Source organism: Somniosus microcephalus, chromosome 17, assembly GCF_052327205.1.
Source record: "Somniosus microcephalus isolate GS21.2 chromosome 17, FLI_Smic_1.0, whole genome shotgun sequence".
In the NCBI taxonomy this organism is placed as follows: domain Eukaryota; kingdom Metazoa; phylum Chordata; class Chondrichthyes; order Squaliformes; family Somniosidae; genus Somniosus; species Somniosus microcephalus.
This window is the reverse complement of record NC_141003.1, coordinates 64776670-64797513: the sequence shown is the minus strand read 5'-3', so window position 1 is coordinate 64797513 and position 20844 is coordinate 64776670. Positions and strand designations below refer to the sequence as shown.

Here is a 20844-nt window from a genome sequence, read left to right as displayed (position 1 = left end):
TCCCACTAGGTCCTGGTGGGCAGGGAGCCAGATCCCGTAATGATACGGTAGATTCTCGGCCGTCGGAATATCGTATGTTTGCATAGGTGGGGTTGGCATCGGTTAGTTCGACCTCGTCTACGAGAGGGTCATTTTTAGACGTCCGAACGTATCTTCGGAGAAATACAGGTCCAGGAGTAGTTAGCCATGACGGGAGTGATGTCCCATGAGATGAGCGACGCTGGAATCCAAAGAACCGCTCATGAGGTGTAGTATTTGTGGCTGTAGAAAGCAGGGACCGTATAGAGTGCAATGCATCCGGAAGCACTGTTTCCCATTGCTGGTCTGGTAGGCCCCGAGATCTTAAAGCGAGACGTACGGAATTCCAGATGATACCGTTATACCTCTCTACCTGCCCATTTCCGATGGGATGGTATGGTGTTGTTTTGCTTGTAGCAATACCCCGTTCTGAGAGGTAGTCCTTGAGTTCCCTTGACATAAAGGATGGACCCCGATCTGAGTGAATATAAGCCGGCATGCCACAGAGAGAAAATACCTGCTCAAGGCAACAGATTACTGTGGACGCCAGCATATTGGAGCAGGGGAAGGCAAACGGAAAACGTGAATATTCGTCGATCATGGTGAGCAAATATGTGTTCCGAGTTGCAGAGGGCACTGGGCCCTTAAAATCGATGCTAAGTCGTTGCATCGGTTGGGTTGCGTGTATGAGTATACCATCAGAGGGGCGGAAGAACTGAGGTATTAATTCCGCACAAAGCCGGCATTCTGAGCATATTTTCTTTACATCTCCAGTGGAAAAAGGGAGATTCCGTGATCGTACGAAATGTAGCATGCGCGTAACGCCAGGATGACACAATCCATTGTGGACATCCATGAGAGTAGAGGATGACATAGTGGAGCAGAATGCCCGTGTGAGGGTGTCCGGGGCCACATTCTCCTTGCCAGGCCGATAGAGAATGGTATAACCAAAAGAGGCCAGTTCCATCCTCCAAAGTTGTATTTTATTATTCTTAATTTTGGTTCGTTTTCGATTATCGAGCATGAAGGCGACTGTTCGCTGGTCCGTGATCAATGTAAAGTGCTGGCGAGCTAGAAAATGGTTCCACTTCCGTACTGCCTCTATGATGGCTGTGGCTTCTTTCTCAACCGGAGGATAATGTAGCTCGGCACCTTGTAAGGTCTTGGACATAAATGCTACAGGACGACCTTCCTGATTCAGAGTAGCCGAGATCGCCACCTCCGAGGCATCACATTCAACCACGAAAGGGAGATTCTCATTGATGGAGTGAAGAGCCGCTTTCTCCAACTGTTTTTTGAGAAGGTTAAAGGCTGCAACAGCCGCTGTTCCCAGTGGAAATGATCTAGCATGCAGCAAGGGTTGGATTTTGTCCGAAAAATGAGGAATCCATTTAGCGTAGTATGCAAACAGACCGAGAGCCCGACGTAAAGAAGCCGGATTCTTAGGTGACGGGAGCTCTTGGAGCGGGCGAAGTCTTTCTGGGTCTGGCTTAATGATACCATTGCCTACGCAGTAGCCAAGGATGTTGATGGTCGGTTGCGACTCAACAGATTTGGATTCATTCAGGGTCAAATTATGGCGATGGAGGGCATCCCGAAATTTTTGGAGGTTGGCGTCGTGTTCCTGTTGATCGTGACCTGCAATGGTAATGTTATCAAGATAGGGAAAAGTGTCCCTTAGGTTTTCCTGCTTAACCAGGCCATCCATTGCCTGTTGGAAGACAGCCACTCCATTAGTAACCCCGAATGGGAGGCGACGAAATTGGTACAGCCGTCCATTAGCCTCAAAGGCCGTGTACTGCTTATCTGAGACCTTCAAGGGTACCTGATGATAGGCACTTTTTAAATCGTAAGTTGAGAACACTTTGTATTCAGCCAGTTTATTAACCATATCATCAATGCGTGGCAATGGGTAGGCGTCCAAGTCGGTATATTGATTGATGGTTTGAGAATAATCGATGCATAGTCGCTGTTTGTGAGGTTTTAGAGGGTTCTTGACAATGACGACTTGAGCCCGCCAGGGCGACGAACATGGTTCGATGATATCCTCTGCTAGAAGTCGAGAGATTTCAGCCGTAATAAAAGATTGGTCTTCCTGATTAAAGCGCCGCGATTTTGTTATTATTGGTTTGCATTGAGGCGGAATACTGGCAAATAATGAGGGTTCATCAAGTGAAGCTGCTGATAATGCACAAAACGGTAATTTAGACGGTATATTAGAAATAGTAAGTCCGGGTTTGGATCCACCAAACTCAATGGTGAGTTTCTTATGTTGTTTTTGGAAGTCCAGCCCTAAGAGGAGATCACTACATAAGTCCTTGAGCACCGAAAGTCGGGTGGAGGGATACATACGACCATGAAGTGTCATATCAACAACACAAAAGCCGGAGATTCTGGTATTAAGTGATGACTGAGCCATCGCAATTGCCTGGTCCGATGGGAAGACATGTAGTTTCAATTTCGCAACAATCTGTTCCTTAATGAAACTATCAGTACTTCCTGAGTCAATTAAGGCATCTAAGGTATGCCCTTTAATTGAAATTTTTGTGGCTGCATGAGACAGGTTCTGTGGGCAAGCAGCTGTAATTGGTGTCGTTGCACAGAGAGTGGCTAAAACTCTCGGTGTGCTTCTTCGGGAGAGAGCTCGAGAGGAAGCTTGATAGGTCCTAGCTGGAGCATCTTGATAGGCCCTAATTGGGGCAGTTCGGTAGGCCTTAGCTGGATTGGCCCTCGTAGAGGCCCTTGATAGGCAAACTTTAGCAAAGTGTCCTTTTTTCCTGCAATAACTGCAGATTGCATTGCGAGCAGGGCAGGTTTTCCTAGGGTGAAAAGCATCTCCACAAAAGAAGCATTCCTTCCTAGATTGCCAAGAGGCTGCTAAAGTGGGGTCATCCTCCTCTTCTTCATCAGAATTATCAGAATTAGATTCCCCCATGATGGGGTTCACCTGAGACCGCTTGAATTGTCTGGTTGCAGCTACAGCAGCAGATCGAGATCTGGGCAGCTGATAGAGGTCTGCATTTCTCTTTGCCAAATCCAGAGAACAAGCTAGGTCAAAAGCTTTTTGTAGCTCAAGTGTTTTACTTTCTAGTAGACGCTGGCGTATAAATGGAGAGGCAATCCCGCAGATGAAAGCATCACGAATCATTTCTTGGCGGTACAGCTCAGCTGAGGCTGCCTGAAAGTTACAATCTATGCTGAGCCTGCGAAGTTCTTGCAGGAATTCGTCAATTGATTCCCCTGGCCCTTGTTGGGCTGTGGCCAGTAGATGTCTAGCATAGACCTTATTTGGGGTCTTGGCATACAGTTTCTTAAGTGCCCGAATCACCTCATCGTAATTATCCCATTCATCAACATATTCGAACACTTTTGGGGTCACATAATTGATAAGTATCTTCAATCTAGCAGGAGCATCCGCTTCACATTCATCCAGAAAATTCTCAAAAGTACGGTACCAATGCTTCCATACCCTGCCAGCTGCTGGTGCATTCGGGTCCAAGTCCAGACGAATAGGTCTAAGGATTTTCTCCATGATGGGTGGTTCCCTGGATCCTTAATTCCGAGTTTGTCCGAAGGTCTGGTATTTGTGAGTGTAAATACTAAGTTACTTAAATTGATGTAAGAAAAAGGAGGCTTACCATCAAGTAACTTTAAAGTAAGCTTTAAGTAACTTATAAACACACTATATACAAGAGAGGTCTTTACCATGCCTCTGGTAGAAGCCTCTTACAATACTGAACAGACCAGTATTTATACCAGTCCAACAGGAAGTGACATATGACAGGAAGTGAGGTATATACACAGTTCATAGTTCATAGTTCACAGTTCACAGTTCACAGGAAGTGATGACATAACTTCCCGGAAGTTATTATTTTTATCACAACGTCGTCATCCTTTTTGGCCTCCACCTTCAGTGCCTGTATGGAATGCCAATCTAAATGTATCTTCCGGATCCATTCACGTCCTAGCAGTGGTGGTCCTCCATTTGGCAATACATATCCATTTTAGGTATTTCCTGACCTTTATATGTCACTGTCACCCTTATTTTTCCTTTGGGGTAGACTTTTTGCCCCGTATACGTCTTCAAGACAATCTCTGTAGCTTTCAAGGGTATGTGTGAAAATAGCCGCTTGTAGTCTCTTTGATTTATGACTGTTAGAGCTGACCCTGTGTCCGATTCCATTTCTACTTGGACTCCGTCTATCTTGAGTGTAACCCAGATAGTTTGGTGATCCTCCATTTCGGTTACATTATGTAGTTTCAGACAACCCAGCTCCTTGCTTCCGGAGTCTGTGTCACTTTTCTGTTCGTATGAACCACTGTCCATCACCTGGTGTACCTTTTTGTACTTCTCCTGTGGAGATTTCTTACTGTTGGTTTTCTTCCCAGATCTGCAGACTCTTGCTATGTGTCCTGCTTTCCCACACTGTCTGCACATTTGGTCCTTGAACCAACAATCTTTCTGGTCATGTGTTGTTCTGCCACAGCGATAGCACTTCCCTGTTCCATAGGTCATTTCGTTGGTGCCATATTCTTGCGGTCTCCGTTGTATCTCTGCAGCGCCCCTTGCGGCTGCTTCGTGTGATACTGCCATACTGAAAGCTTTGTCCAGCGTAAGGTCCTTTTCTGATAGAAGCCGTTTCTGGGTTCCTTCACTTTGTAGCCCACACACAAACTTGTCCCTTAACGTGTCTGCTAGTCCCGCTCCAAACTGGCAGTATTTCGATAGCTTGCGCAGTTCCGTTAGGTACTCAGCATTGCTTTCGTCTTTGTGTTGGTTCCTTTTATGGAACTTAAATCGTTCTGCTATCAGCAGCGGTGTGGGGTTTAAGTGGTCCTGTAGGATTTCTACTATGCTTTCAAAATTCTTGTTTACCGGCTTCTCTGGGGTTATTAGATTTCGCAGTAACCCATAAGTTTTTGCACCCGTGGAATTTAACAGAACCAGTGCTTTATTAGCATCTGGCACTTCATTCGCCCTGCAGTACACCTCAATACGTTCCACATATGTCGCCCAACCTTCGACTTCATTGTCGAACGTAGAGATACTGCCACTCTTCGGCATCCTTGGCTGTGCGTTAACTATCACCAATGGCGCCTCCCGCGCTTCCCCTTCTTCTCCGCTGGTGCAAAATGGCGTCTCCCGCGCTTTCCTTCCTTCCCGCGCTCGCCCGTCTTCTCCGCTGCGGCTTCGCAAAATGGCGTCTCCCGCGCTCTTCCTTCTTCTCCACGGCTCAATGGCGCCTCCCGCGCTCTCCCTGCTTCCCCGCGGCTCAATGGCGTCTCCCGCGCTCTCCCTGCTTCTCCGCGGCTCAATGGCGTCTCCCCTTGCTTCGCCCCACGGACCCTGATCAGCCCGTGATCCCTGGCTGTGCTCTGCGCATTCTTCTCTTGATATTTGTCGACGCCGCTCAGTCTAGAACCCGGCTGTTTCTTACCCTCTCTCTCTCCGGTTTTGCAGTATTTTTCCTTGACGCCGCTCGGTGATCAACCCCCGGCTGCGCCCTGCTCTCTTCACCCTTTTTCTTACCCCGTCGACGCTGCCCGGCTCTCTCTCTCTGCCGTCGGTCGGCTCCAGCCGCCGCTGCTCGGGAAGGGTCTGCTCTGGACCTGTCGTCGGTCTCTTACTGCTCGTTGTGGCTGGGGAACCAAGCCCGGCTCTCCACAGCCTCCCCAGTGAAGTTGGATCTCTGCCTGACTGCTGGGCAGTTGCTCGTGGTCGACGCCCGTGTTCCTGGACTCGACTAGTTTTTGTTTTTTTTTGTTTAATGTTGCAGGTAGATTCGCATCAACACTCGTCGCCACTGTTAGATCCGTGGTTCAGTGGATAAATAATTACACGGATGCTGTACATAAACAAATAACAGGTCTTTACTGGAGGAGGGCAATCTCTAGACTGGAGTACAGAGGCATGCGCACAGCTTATATACCGGTGTGGTTACTGCCGGTACTACAGTATACAGGAGCTGTAAAAAGTAGTTCTGACTTAAAGCACATACACTACACCGTTCACATAATAATCTGCCTTCCTGTTTTTGCCCCCAAAGTGGATTACCTCGCATTTATCCACATTATACTGCATCTGCCATGCATCTGCCCAATCACCCAACCTGTCCAAATCATACTGGAGTTTCTCGGCATCGTCCTCACAGCACACACGCCCACCCAGCTTTGTGTCGTCTGCAAACTTGGAGATATTACATCTAGTTCCCTTGTCTAGATCATTAATATATATTGTGAATAGCTGGGGTCCTAGCACTGATCCCTGCGGTACCCCACTAGTCACTGCCTGCCACTCGGAAAAAGACCCGTTTATTCCAACTCTTTGCTTCCTGTCTGCCAACCAATTCTCTATCCAAGTCAGTACCTTACCCCCAATCCCATGTGCTTTAACTTTACATGCTAATCTCTTATGCGGGACCTTTTCGAAAGCCTTCTGAAAGTCAAAATACACCACATCCACTGGTTCTCCCTTATCTATTCTACCAGTTACATCCTCAAAAAATTCCAGTAGATTAGTCAAGCACGAGTTACCTTTTGTAAATCCATGTTGACTTTGTCCGATCCTGTCACTGTTTTCCAAGTGCTCTGCTATTACATCTTTTATAATGGACTCTATTCATTAAATATATTCAAGAAGGAGTTAGATATATTTCTTAAGGCTAAAGGGATCAAGGGATATGAGGAGAAAGCAGGGACAGGGTACTGAGATTGGATGATCAGCCATGATCTCATTGAATGGCGGAGCAGGCTCGAGGGGCCGAATGGCCTACTCCTGCTCCTATCTTCTATGTTTCTTCTATGTTTCTAGCATTTTCCCCACTACCGATGTCAGGCTTACCGGTCTATAATTCCCCGTTTTCTCTCTACCACCTTTTTTGAATAGTGGGGTTACATTAGCTACCCTCCAATCCATGGGAACTGTTCCAGAGTCTATAGAATTTTGGAAGATGACCAGCAATGCATCTACTATTTCTAGGGCACTTCTTTAAGTACCCTAGGATGTAGATTATCAGGCCCTGGGGATTTATCGGCCTTCAATCCCATCAATTTCCCTACCACCATTTCCTCACAAATACTGATTTCATTCAGTTCCTCCCTCTCATTAGACCCTATGTTCCCCGACATCTCTGGGAGGTTATTTGTGTCCCCCTTTGTGAAGACAGAACCAAAGTATGTATTTAATTGGTCTGCCATTTCTTTGTTCCCCATTATAAATTCCCCTGATTGTGACTGCAAGGGACCTACGCTTGACTTCACCAATTTTTTTCTCTTCATGTATCTATAGAAGCTTTTACAGTCAGTTTTTATGTTCCCTGAAAGCTTACTCTCATACTCTATTTTCCCCCTCTTAATTAATCCCTTTGTCCTCCTTTGCTGAATCCTAAACTGCTCCCAATCCTCAGGTTTGCTGCTTTTTCTGGCCAATTTGTATGTCCTCTCCTTGGATCTTATGCTATCCCTAATTTCCCTTGTTAGCCACGGTTGAGTCACCTTCTTTGTTTTATTTTTATGCCAAACAGGGATGAACAAATTCTGCAGTTCATCCATGCGATCTTTAAATGTTTGCCATTGCCTATCTACCATCAACCCTTTAAGTAACGTTCCCCAATCCATCCTAGCCAACTCGCGCCTCATACCATCGTAGTTTCCTTTATTTAAATTCAGGACCCGAGTCTCTGAGTCAAATACTTCACTCTCCATCTTAATGAAGAATTCTATCATATTATGATCGCTCCGCCCCAAGGGGCCTCGTACAACAAGATTGCTAATTAATCCTTTCTCATTACATAATACTCAGTCTAAGATGGCCTGATCTCGAGTTGGTTCCTCGACATATTGGTCCAGGAAACCATCCCGCATACACTCCAGGAATTCCTCCTCCACAGTATTGTTACTAATTTGGTTAGCCCTATCTATATGTAGATTAAAGTCACCCATGAAAACTGCTGTGCCCTTATTGTACGCGTCTCTAATTTCCCGTTTAATGCCATCCCCAACCTCAGCATTACTGTTTGGGGGTCTGTATACAACTCCAACTAACATTTTCTGCCCCATGGTATTTCTCAGCTCTACCCATACAGATTCCACATCATCAGAGCTAATATCCTTCCTTACTATTGTGTTAATCTCCTCTTTAACTAGCAATGCTACCCCACCTCCTTCTCCTTTTTGCCTGTCTTTCCTGAATATTGAATACCCCTGGATGTTGAATTCCCAGCCTTGGTCACCCTGGAGCCATGTCTCCGAAATCCGAATTATATCATAAAGTGGGAAATTGCCCTGTTATGTCCTGTCCACAAACGGCAGGAGAAATCCAATGTGGCCAATTACCACCCCATCAGCCTACTCTCAATCATCAGCAAAGTGATGGAAGGTGTCGTCAACAGTGCTGTCAAGCGGCACTTACTCACCGATAACCTGCTCACCGATGCCCAGTTTGGGTTCTGCCAGGATCATTCAGCTCCAGACCTCATTAAGCCTTGGTCCAAACATGGACAACAGAGCTGAATTCCAGAGGTGAGGTGAGAGTGACTGCCTTTGACATCAAGGCAGCATTTGACAGAGTGTGGCACCAACAACAACAACTTGTATTTATATAGTGCCTTTAACATAGTAAAACGTCCCAAGGTCACAGGAGTATTATAAGACAAAAAATTTGACACGAGCCACATAAGGAGAAATTAGGGCAGATGACCAAAAGCTTGGTCAAAGAGGTAGATTATAAGGAGCGTCTTAAAGGAGGAAAGAGAGGTAGTGAGGCGGAGAGGTTTAGGCAGGGAATTCCAGAGCTGAGGGCCCAGGCAATAGAAGGCACAGTCACCAATGGTTGAGCGATTATAATCAGGGATGCTCAAGAGGGCAGAATTAGAGGAGCACAGAAATCTCAGGGGGTTGTGGGGCTGGAGGAGATTACAGAGATAGAGCGGGGCGAGGCCATGGAGGGATTTGAAAAGAAGGATGAGAATTTTGAAATCTAGGCATTGCTTAACCAGGCGCCAATGTAGGTCAGCGAGCACGGAGGTGATGGGTGAAGAGGACTTGGTGTGAGTTAACACACGGGCAGCCGGGTTTTGGATGACCTCAAGTTTATGTCGGGTAGAACGTGGGAGGCCAGCCAGGAGTGCGTTGGAATAGTCAAGTCTAGAGGTAGCAAAGGCATGGATGAGGGTTTCAGCAGCGGATGAGCTGAGGCAAGGGTGGAGACGGGCCATGTTATGGAGGAAGAAATAGGCAGTCTTAGTTATGCCGCGGATATATGGTCGGAAGCTCATTTCAGGGTCAAATATGACACCAAGGTTGCGAACAGTGTGGTTCAGCCTCAGACAGATGTTAGGGAGAGGGATGAAGTCAGTGGCCAGGGAACGAAGTTTGTGGTGGGGACTGAAAACAATGGCTTCAGTCTTCCCAATATTTAATTGGAGAAAATTTCTGCTCATCCAGAACTGGATGTCGGACAAGCAGTCTGACAATTTAGAGACCATGGAGGGGTTGAGAGAAGTGGTGGTGAGATAGAGGTGGGCGTCATCAGCATACATGTGGAAACTGATGCGTGTTTTCGGATGATGTTGCCAAGGGGCAGCGTGTAAATGAGGAATAGGAGGGGACCAAGGATAGATCCTTGGGGGACACCAGAGATAATGGGAGCAGGAAGAGAAGCCATTGCAGGTGATTCTCTGGCTAAAATTCGATGGATAAGAATGGAACCAGGCGAGTGCAGTACCACCCAGCTGGATGATGCTGGAGGGGTGTTGGAGGAGGATGGAGTGGTCAACCGTGTCAAAGGCTGCAGACAAGTCAAGAAGAACGATGAGGGATAGTTTACCTTTGTCACAGTGACAAAGGATGTTATTTGTGACTTTGATAAGAGCCGTTTCGGTACTGTAGCAGGGGTGAAAACCTGATTGGAGGGATTCTAACATAGAATTGTGGGAAAGACGGGCACGGATTTGGAAGGTGACAACATGTTCAAGGACTTTGGAGAGGAAAGGGAAGTTGTAGATGGGGCGGTAGTTTACAAGGACGGAGGGGTCAAGGGTTAGTTTTTTGAGAGGGGTGTTGATGGCAGATTTGAGGGAGAGGGGACAGTGCCTGAAGAGAGAGAGAACCATTAACAATGTCAGCTAAAATGAGAGCCAGAAAACGAAGTTGGGTGGTCAGCAGTTTGGTGGGAATAGGGTCAAGGAAGCACGAATTGGGTCTCATGGACAAGATAAGTGTGGAGAGAAACTGGAAAACGATGTGAGTTCAGGGCTGGGGCAGGAAGTTTGGCCCAGTGGGCTAGGGGAAGGAAGGGAAGTGGCAGAGGCAGCTGAACAGATGGTCTCAATCTCAGAGACAAAGTCCATGGGCTGCTCACAATTGTTGTGGAGGGTGGAGGAGACAGGGAGAGGGGTTTAAGAAGACAGTTAGCAATAGAGAATAGAAGCTGGGATTTTTCTTTGCATTCCAGAATGATTCTGGAATAATGAGTAATTTTGGCAGACGAGAGCAGGACCCGATAATGCTTTATGTGGTCCAGCCAGATCTGGCAGTGAATGGCTAAACCAGCTGTCCGCCATATCCGTTCAAGTCTGCATCCCTTGCACTTAAGGGAGCGAAGATGAGGGCCATACCAGGGGGAACGGCCAGGGTGAGAGAGAGTAAGGGGGAGAAATTCACTATCGCCCCATTTGGGGCGCTAATTTTTAAATGTTTGAAATGTTAGCACCAGGCTTTCAAACTTTTGAAAAATTTGCCGTTTGCACTCCAAGAAGGAAGTGGAACGCTAAATCAAGTGCTCCATTTCCTTCTTGGAGCGTAATCGGCAGCAGGCGGGGCGGAGACTTCAGCAGCGCTGCACACTGAGCCGTGCAGCACTGCCGCGCTCAAAGGCTTAAAGGAAAGGGCCATCACTGCAGGCTCTGCAATATAAAAAGTACCTACCTGGTCCACCAAGGCAGCCGCGATCCCATGCGATCAGCAGAGTGCCGGGCTATCAATCGTGGGCAGGAACCCGCGAAAAAAACTGGGACAAGAAAGGTAATTTTTTTTTTTACTTACCTCGGCCACCTCCCCTTTAATCATCACCCCTGAAGTGTCCGGCCGCCCAATGCAGGCTTCCTGCAGCTGTCAGTGTTTTCGGCCGGCGCTGCTGCAGGGGGTGGAAGTCAATTTCGGGTCCAGGGCACTACTGGGATGATGTGCACGGTGATGATGTCACGATCTCCAGGTAAAGGAGATCGGGGCGCAACACCAAATATGACGGGGGTCGATGTCAGCACTGCGCCCGGTCGCAAAGCCATTTGTGGCCCATTAGTGCCTCCTGGGGGCGCTAACGGGAGGCGCAAAGGCACCCAATTTCACCCCCTCAATGTTTTAATAGGGACTCGGGCACCAAAAGTGGTGGTGAGGGTGTGGATGAGCAGATCGGTAGCTACAGAAATATTGTGGTGAATGGAGGGCCAAAGGCTGGACAGTTGGGATTTCATAAGTGCAGTTGTAAGTGAGTTGGGGGAGAGTTTTTTCCAGGGCCTGGCACAGAAGGAACATAAGAACATAAGAAATAGGAGCAGGAGTAGGCCAATCGGCCCCTCGAGCCTGCTCCGCCATTCAATAAGATCATGGCTGATCTGATCCTAACCACCAATCTACTATCACAGAACCATCTCCTGAATCTAACAGAATTAGACACACGAAATAGGAGCAGGATCAGGCTACACGGCCCCTGGGCCCGCTCCGCTACCCACAGGGCCATGACCGATCCGAACCTAGACTCATGTCCAAATTCCTGCCCGCTCCCCATAACCCTTTATTCAATTTACTTCCAGGAAACTGTCTATTTCTGTTTTAAATTTATGTAATGATGTAGCTTCTACAGCTTTTTGGGGCAGCATATTCCATGGACCTACCACCCTCTGAGTGAAGTAGTTCCTCCTCATCTCAGTTTTGAAAGAGCAGCCCCTTATTCTAAGACTATGCCCCCTAGTTCTAGTTTCACCCATCATCGGGAACATCCTCCCCGCATCCACCCGATCCAACCCCTTCACAATCTTATATGTTTCAATAAGATCCCCTCTTGTTCTTCTGAACTCCAATGAGTAGAGTCCCAATCTACTCAACCTCTCCTCATATGCTCATCCCCGGGATTAACCGAGTGAACCTTCTTTGTACTGACTCGAGAGCAAGTATGTCTTTTCTTAAGTATGGACACCAAAACTGTATGCAGTATTCCAGGTGCGGTCTCACCAATGCCTTGTACAACTGAAGCAATACCTCCCTATTTTTACATTCTATCCCCCTAGCAATGAAAGCCAACATTCCATTGGCCTTCTTAATCACTTGCTGCACCTGAATACTAACCTTTTGAGTTTCGTGCACCAGGACCCCCAGATCCCTTTGTACTTCAGTACTTTCCAGTTTCTTGCCATTAAGATAATAACTTGCTCTATGATTTTTCCTGCCAAAGTGCATAACCTCACACTTTCCAGTATTGTATTCCATCTGCCAAATCTCTGCCCACTTACTTAGCCTGTCTATGTCCCCTTGCAGGTTTTTTATGTCCTCCTCACTCACTACTTTCCCTCCCATCTTAGTATCATCTGCAAACTTTGATATGTTACACTCGGTCCCCTCCTCCAAATCGTTAATATAGATTGTAAAGAGTTGGGGACCCAGCACTGACCCCTGTGGAACACCACTAGTTACTGATTGCCAGTCCGAGAATGAACCATTTATCCCAACTCTCTGCCTTCTGTTAGATAGCCAATCCTCTATCCATGCCAGAATATTACCCCCAATCCCGTGACTTTTTATCTTAAGCAATATTCTTTTGTGTGGCACCTTGTCAAATGCCTTTTGGAAGTCTAAATACACTACGTCCACTGGTTCCCCTTTATCCACCCGATATGTTACTTCCTCAAAGAACTCCAGCAAATTTGTCAAACATGACTTCCCCTTCATAAAACCATGCTGACTTTGTCCTATTAAATTATGATTATCCAAATGTCCTGTTACTGTCTCCTTAATAATGGACTCCAATATTTTACCTACCACAGATGTTAGGCTAACCGGTCTATAGTTTCCAGCCTTCTGTCTACTGCCCTTTTTAAATAAGGGCGTTACACTAGCAGTTTTCCAGTTTGCCGGGACCTTTGCTGAGTCCAGGGAGTTTTGGAAAATTATTACCAATGCATCCACAATCCCTACCGCCACTTCCCTCAAGACCCTAGGATGTAAGCCATCAGGTCCAGGTGATTTATCCGCCTTGAGTCCCATTATTTTACCGAGTGCCACTTCCTTAGTGATTTTGATCGTGTTTAGCTCCTCCCCCCTTTTAGCCCCCTGTTTGTCCAGTGTTGCGATATTCTTAGTGTCTTCTACTGTAAAGACTGATACAAAATATTCATTCAGTGTTTTTGCCATCTCCATATTTCCCACCATTAATTTCCCGGTCTCATCCTCTAAGGGACCAACATTTACTTTAGCCACCCTTTTTCTTTTTATATAACTATAAAAACTCTTACGATCTGTTTTTATATTTTTTGCTAATTTACTTTCATAATCTATCTTCCTTTTCTTAATCAATCTTTTTGTTATTTTTTGCTGTCTTTTAAAGTTTTCCCAATCCTCTATCCTCCCACTAGATTTGGCTACCTTATAGGCCCTTGTTTTTAGTCGAATACTATCCTTAATTTCTTTACTTAGCCATGGATGGCTGTCTTTTCTTTTACACCCTTTTCTTCTCAGTGGAATATATATTTTTTGGAAGTTGTAAAATAACTCCTTAAATGTACACCACTGATCATGTATCGTCTTACCCTTTAATCTATTTTCCCAATCCACTCTACTCAATTCCGCTCTCATACCTTCATAGTCTCCTTTATTCAAGCTTAGCACGCTTGTTTGAGATCCAACCTTCTCACCCTCTAATTGAATATGGAATTCAACCATGTTATGGTCACTCATTCCAAGGGGATCCTTTACTAGGACATTTTTAATTAATCCTGTCTCGTTACACAGGACCAGATCTAAGGTTGCTTGCCCCCTGGTCGGTTCAGTTACATACTGCCCAAGAAACCCATCCCTAATACACTCAATGAACTCATCCTCAAGGCAGCCCTGCCAAATTTGATTTGTCCAATTAATATGATAGTTAAAATCCCCCATAATTATAGATGCTCCCTTATTACAAGCCTCAACTATTTCCTGATTGATACTCCGTCCAACAGAGTTGCAACTGTTCGGAGGCCTATAGACTACGCCCACTAGTGTTTTTTTCCCCTTATTATTCCTTACCTCCACCCAAACTGTTTCATTATCCTGATCTTTTGACCCAATATCATTTCTCTGTATTACAGTGATTCCTTCCTTTATTAACATAGCCACCCCACCTCCCCTTCCTTCCTGCCTGTCCTTCCTGATCGTTAAATAACCTGGTATGTTTAATTCCCAGGCATTGTCACCCTGCAGCCATGTTTCTGTAATGGCCACAAGATCATACCCATATGTAGTTATTTGTGCCATTAACTCGTCTATTTTGTTACGAATGCTACATGCATTCAGATAGAGAACTTTCAAATATGTTTTGTGACACTTAGTTCCTGCTTTTGCCCTTTTTATTACTTTACCTTTTACTCCATACCTTCTGGCCCTTCCTGACACGCTCTGGTTTTTAATTTCCCCACTGCTACCTAAGTCTATGACCTTCTCTGTTGTCATTTTTATTATTTGCTCTCTAGGAACCTCCCCCCCACTAGTTAGTTTAAAGCCCTCTCTACAGCCCTAGTTATATGATCCGCCAGGACTCTAGTCCCAGCACTGGCCAAGTGAAGCCCATCCCAACGGAACAGCTCCCTCCTGCCCCAGTACTGGTGCCAGTGTCCCAGGAAGCAAAACCCATTTCTCCCACACCAGTCTTTGAGCCACGCATTTAACTCTCTAATTTTATTTGTCCTAGCCAAATTCACTTGTGGCTCAGGTAATAATCCAGAGATTATTACCCTTGAGGTGCTGTTTTTTAATTTGACCCCTAGCTGCTCATACTCCTTTAACAGAACCGGCTTCCTAGTCCTATCTACGTCGTTTGTACCAACATGGACCACGACAACTGGATCCACCCCCTCCCACTGCAAGTTTCTTTCCAGCCCAGAGGAGATGTCCTTAACCCTGGCACCGGGTAGGCAACACAGCCTTTGGGACTCTCGCTCTCGGCTGCAGAGAACTCTATCTATCCCCCTAATAATACTATCCCCTACCACTACAACATTTCTATTTACTCCCCCCTCTTGAATGGCCCCCCGTTCCACGGTGCTGTGGCCAGGTTGCTCATCCTCCCTGCAGTCCCTGCTCCTGTCCCCACAGGGAGTAAGAACCTCGAACCTGTTGGTCAAGAGCAAGGGTTGCGGCTCCTCCAGCTCTACCTCCTGGATCCCCGTACCTGCCTCACTCGTAGTCACACAAGGAAGTAGGGTTGGGGGGGGGGTGGGGGGGAAGCGGGATGTGGGTGGAGAGCAATACGAGGAAGTGGTCAGAGATGGCCTTATCTGCGATTGACACGATGAATGGCTAAACCAGTTGTCAGCTACATCTGTTCAAGTCTGCGTCCCTTGGACTTAAGGGAGCAAAGATGAGGCAGCGGCAAGGGTGAGAGAGAGTGATTGTTTTAATAGGGACTAGGGCATCAAAATTGGTGGTGAGGGTGTGGTTGAGCAGATCGGTAGCTGCAGAAATGTCTTGGTGAATGGAAGGCCAAAGGCTGGACAGTTGGGATGCCAAGGTGCCCTAGTAAAGTTGAACTAAATGGGGATCAGGGGGAAAACTCTTCACTGGCTGAAGTCATATTTAATACAAAGGATGATGGTTGTGGTTGTTGGAGGCCAATCATCTCAGCTCCAGGACATCGTTGCAGAAGTTCCTCAGGGCAGTATCCTAGGCCCAACCATCTTCAGCTGCTTCATCAATGAGCTTCCCGCCAACATAAGGTCAGAAGTGGGGATGTTTGCTGATGATAACACAGTATTTAGATCCATACGTAATTCCTCAGATAATGAAGCGGAACGTGCCCGCATGCAGCAAGACCAGGACAACATCCATGCTTGGGATGACAAGTGGCAAGTAACATACACGCCACTCAAGTGGCAGGCAATGGCCATCTCCAAAAAGACAGAGTCTAACTACCTCCCCCATTACCATCATCGAATCCCCCACCATCAACATCCTGGGGGGTCACCACTGACCAGAAACTTAACTGGATCAGCCACATAAATACTGTGGCCATAAGAGCAGCTCAGAGGCTAGGTACTCTGCGATGAGTGACTCACCTCCTGACTCCTCAAAGGCTTTCCACCACCTACAAGGCACAAGTTAGGAGTGTGATGGAATATTCTCCACTTGCCTGGATGAGTGCAGCACCAACAACACTCAAGAAGCTCGACACCATCCAGGACAAAGCAGCCCGTTTGATCTGCACCCCATCCACCACCATAAACATTCACTCCCTCTACCACCGGTGCAACATATCTGCAGTGTGTACCATGTACAAGATGCACTGCAGCAATTCATTAAGGCTTCTTCGACAGCACCTCCCAAACCTGCAACATCTACCACCTAGAAGAACAAGGGCAGCAGGTGCATGGGAATACCACCACCTCCAAGTTCCCCTCCAGGACACATACCATCTGACTTGGAAATATATCGCTGTTGCTTCATCATCACTGGGTCAAAAACCTGGCACTCCTTCCATAACAGCACTGTGGGAGTATCTTCAGCACACAGACTACAGTGGTTCAAGAAGGCGACCTTCTCAAGGCCAATTAGGGATGGGCAATGAATGCTGGCTTTGCCAGCAACGCCAACATCAAATGAATGAATAAAAAAAATTCAAACTATAGTAATTATTACTCTCCTACAGCTTATTACATTGAGTTTGAGAGTGACATACTTAAGTCCGAAACTAGAGTATTAAACTTAGATAAAGCCAATTACATAGGTACAAGGGGTGAGCTGGCTAAGGTAGATTGGAAAATTAGATTAAAATGTATGATGGTAGATCAGCAATGGTGAACATTTAAAGGGAAAAGTGATCCATCTGTGGCTAACCAAAGAGGTTAAGGATAGTATTAGATTAAAAGAAGAGGCTTATAATGTTGCGAATAAGTGTAATACTCCTGAGGATTGGGAGAGTTTTAGAAACCAGCAAAGGATTACCTAATTGATAGAGAGAGAAAAAATAGAATATGGGAGTAAACTAGCAAGATATATAAAAACAGATTGTAAGATCTTCTACAAGTATGTAAAAAGGAAGTGGTAGCAAAAGTAAACGTGGGTCCCTTAGAGGCTGAGACAGGAGAAATTATAACGGGGACTAAGGAAAGAGCAGAGAAGTTAAACAAATATTTTGTATCTGTCTTCACAGTAGAAAACTCAAAAAAAAATACCAGAAATAATGGGGAGCCAAGGGTCTAATGTGAGTGAGGAACTTAAAGTAATTAATATTAATAAAGAAAAAGTACTAGAGAAATTGATGGGATTAAAAGCTGACAAATCCCCTGGACCTGATGGCCTACATCATAGGGTTCTAAAAGAGGTGGCTGCAGAGATAGTGGATGCATTGGTTGTGATCTTCCAAAATTCCCTAGATTCTGAAACGGTTCCAGTGGGTTGGAAGGCAGCAAAGTAACACCACTATTCAAGAACGAAGGGAGAGAGAAAACAGGGAATTACAGGCCAGTTAGCCTGACATCAGTTGTCGGGCAAATGCTGGAATCCATTATTAAAGGTAACAGGGCACTTAGAAATCATAATATGATTAAGCAGAGTCAACATGGTTTTATGAAAGGGAAATCGGGTTTGACAAATCTATTAGTTTTTTGAGGATGTAACTAGCAGGGTAGATAAATGGGAACCAGTGGATATAGTATATTTGGATTTTCAAAAGGCATTCAATAAGGTGTCACACGAAAGGTTGTTACACAAGATAAGGGCTCATGGGGTTGGGGGTTATATATTAGCATGGCTAGAGGATTGGTTAAAGGACAGAAAACAGAGAGTAGGAATAAACTGGTCATTTTCAGGTTGGCAAGCAGTTACTAATTGGGTGCACAAAGATCAGTGCTGGGGCCTCAGCTATTTACAATCTATATTAATGACTTAGATGAAGGGACTGAGTGTAATGTATCCAAGTTTGCTGATGATACAAAGCTAGGTGGGAAAGTGAGCTGTGAGGAGGACACAAAGAGTCTGCAAAGGGATATAGACAGATTAAGTGAGTGGGCAATAAGGTGGCAGATGGAATATAATGTGGGGAAAGGTGAGGTTATTCACTTTGGTAGGAAGAACAGAAAAACAATACTGTATATTTTTTAAATGGTGAGAAACTATTAAATGTTGGTGTTCTTGTACACGAAACACAGAAAGTTACAACTTGTTACACAGCAGGTACAACAAGCAATTAGGAAGGCAAACAATACGTTGGTCTTTATTGCAAGGGGGTTGGAGTACAAGAGTAAGGAAGTCTCGCTGCAATTGTACAAGGCTTTGGTGAGACCACACCTCGAGTACTGTGTACAGTTTTGGTCTCCATACCTAAAGAAGGATATACTTGCCTTAGAGGGGGTGGAACGAAGGTTCACTAGGTTGATTCCTGGGAATAAGAAGTTTGTCCTAGGAGGAGAGATTGAGTAGAATGGGCCGATACTCTCTGGAGCTTAGAAGAATGCGAGGTGATCTCATTGAAACAGGTAAGATTCTGAGGGGGATTGACAGCGTAAATACTGAGCGGCTGTTTGCCCTGGCTGGAGAGTCTAGAACTTGGGGTCACATTCTCAAGATAATGGGTCGGCCATTTAGGACCGAGATGAGGAGAAATGTCTTCACTCAGAGGGTTGTGAATCCTCTACACAAAAGAGCTGTGGATACTGAATCGTTGAGCATGTTCAAGGCTGAGATCGATAGATTTTTGGACACTAAGGGAATCAAGGGATATGGGGATAGGGCGGGAAAGTGGAGTTGAGGTCAAAGATCAGCCATGATCTGATTGAATGGTGGAGCAGGCTCAAGGGGCCGTATGGCCTACTCCTGCTCCTATTTCTTATGTTCTTATCGAGCTGTAGTAAGTATTAATCTCATACATCGTATTACATGGAAAATATCGAGCTGTAGTAATTATTACCCTCCTGCACTGTATTACATAGAGAATATCAAACTGTAGGGAACGTTATAATCCTGTATTGACTCACACAGAGAATACTGAGCTGTAATAATTATTACTACCCTGTACTGTATTATACAGAAAATATACACATGGTGGAATAAAGTTGGAATAAAAGCATATTTTCAAAAAGAACCTAAGAGTATAACCCTTGGCCACAGTAGGATGCAGTAATTGTGCGCAGCTGATACATCCCTACCTGGAATGCGGACTGGCTGTTGTAATTCTTAACTTCTTTGTTCGCTCCACGGAATAGAAGGACCCTCGCACAGCTCTCCTGGTAAGGAAAGAGTAGGTCAGTTTCATATACTTCAAGAATATATCTTACAAGGCCATGGATAGATTATAAATACAAGGATATAGCACCATTTGTATATGCTGAACTCTGGAGGTAGGCACCATATATATAATAATAAACACAGTGGAATACAGCACCATGTGTATACTATACGGAGCTATCAGGAGCTAAAGAAATGTCTTAATGCATGTAAAGCTTGCTGAGTCTGATTGTTTTTTCCTGTTGCGACAAATTCTTGTATGTTCTTATTACCCTCTCTCATTATTTGACGATTACTTTTTGCGTGTTGGGGAAGGGAGCCACTAAGCTAAATGTCCATTGCAGTGCCAGTGGCTCCAATTACTTTTTGGAGATATTGAGGTGTCTGTCAATCTTACTGCCAATCTGCGCACAGTACCTTATGTTTGGTCTAACTATAAGCTTAACGTAACTTCACTGATTTTGAATTTTATTCCTCGAGAAATGAACCCAAGTGCTTTGTTTGCACTTTTTCTGGCCTTATTAACCTGTGCCCTAGATCCCTTTGTGCCTCTACCCTGTTTCGACTCTTATTTTCCTAGGAGTATGTGGTCTCTTTATTCCTCCTATCAAAATGTACCACCTCATACTTATCTATATTGAAATTAATTTGCCATTTATACACCCATTCTGCAAATTTGTTAATGTCTTGTATTTTGTCGCAGTTTTCCTCAGTATTATATATATCCCCCAATTTGGTGTTATCTGCAAATTTTGATATTGTATTTCCAATTCCCAAGTCCAAAATATTTATGTAAATAGTGAATTTGCAGTTGGTGTGCGACCATGCTCAGCACACCATGATAGTGAATGCCTGGTATCCTGGCAGCAGTCATGATGCATCAAGGGACACCTGAGGGTAAACAACACAAAGGCCACGTTTCAATTCTCCTCATCGACTGGAACACATGAGCTGCAGCTTCATGTCATAGGCAGATCAAAAAACCCATGATGCTTTAAAAAACATGAGCCATCTACAGTGGCTTATGAGGCCAATGCCAAAGCCTGGATGACATCTGATATTTTTACCAAATGGATCCAAAAAACCCGATCGAAAGATGAAAACAGTTGGTCAGAAAATAGTGTAGCAGTCGATAACTGCTCTGCTCTGCCTCACATCATTGATCTACGAGCCATTAAGTAGGTTTTTCTTCCTCCAAATATCAGCTCCTTAATCCAGCCAATGGATCATGGAATTATTCAAAATCTTACGTACCACTACCACAAACATTTAGCTCGTTAAAAGGTTGGCAGCCATTGACATCAAGGAAGAGTTTACAGAAAACCTACTGGGGGTGATGCACAATTTTTAAAAAGCCTG

At 45.3% G+C, this 20844-nt stretch overlaps 1 protein-coding gene across 1 annotated transcript in view; it reads right to left on the bottom strand.

Annotated features, from left to right (window-relative positions):
• shank3a (SH3 and multiple ankyrin repeat domains 3a) overlaps nt 1-20844 on the bottom strand; it is a 1542118-nt gene that overhangs the window by 1014221 nt on the left and 507053 nt on the right. Inside the window, exon 9 of the mRNA XM_086010558.1 lies at nt 19407-19484. Within this exon, the coding sequence (XP_085866684.1) occupies nt 19407-19484 (78 nt within the window). The remainder of the gene's footprint in view (nt 1-19406; nt 19485-20844) is intronic.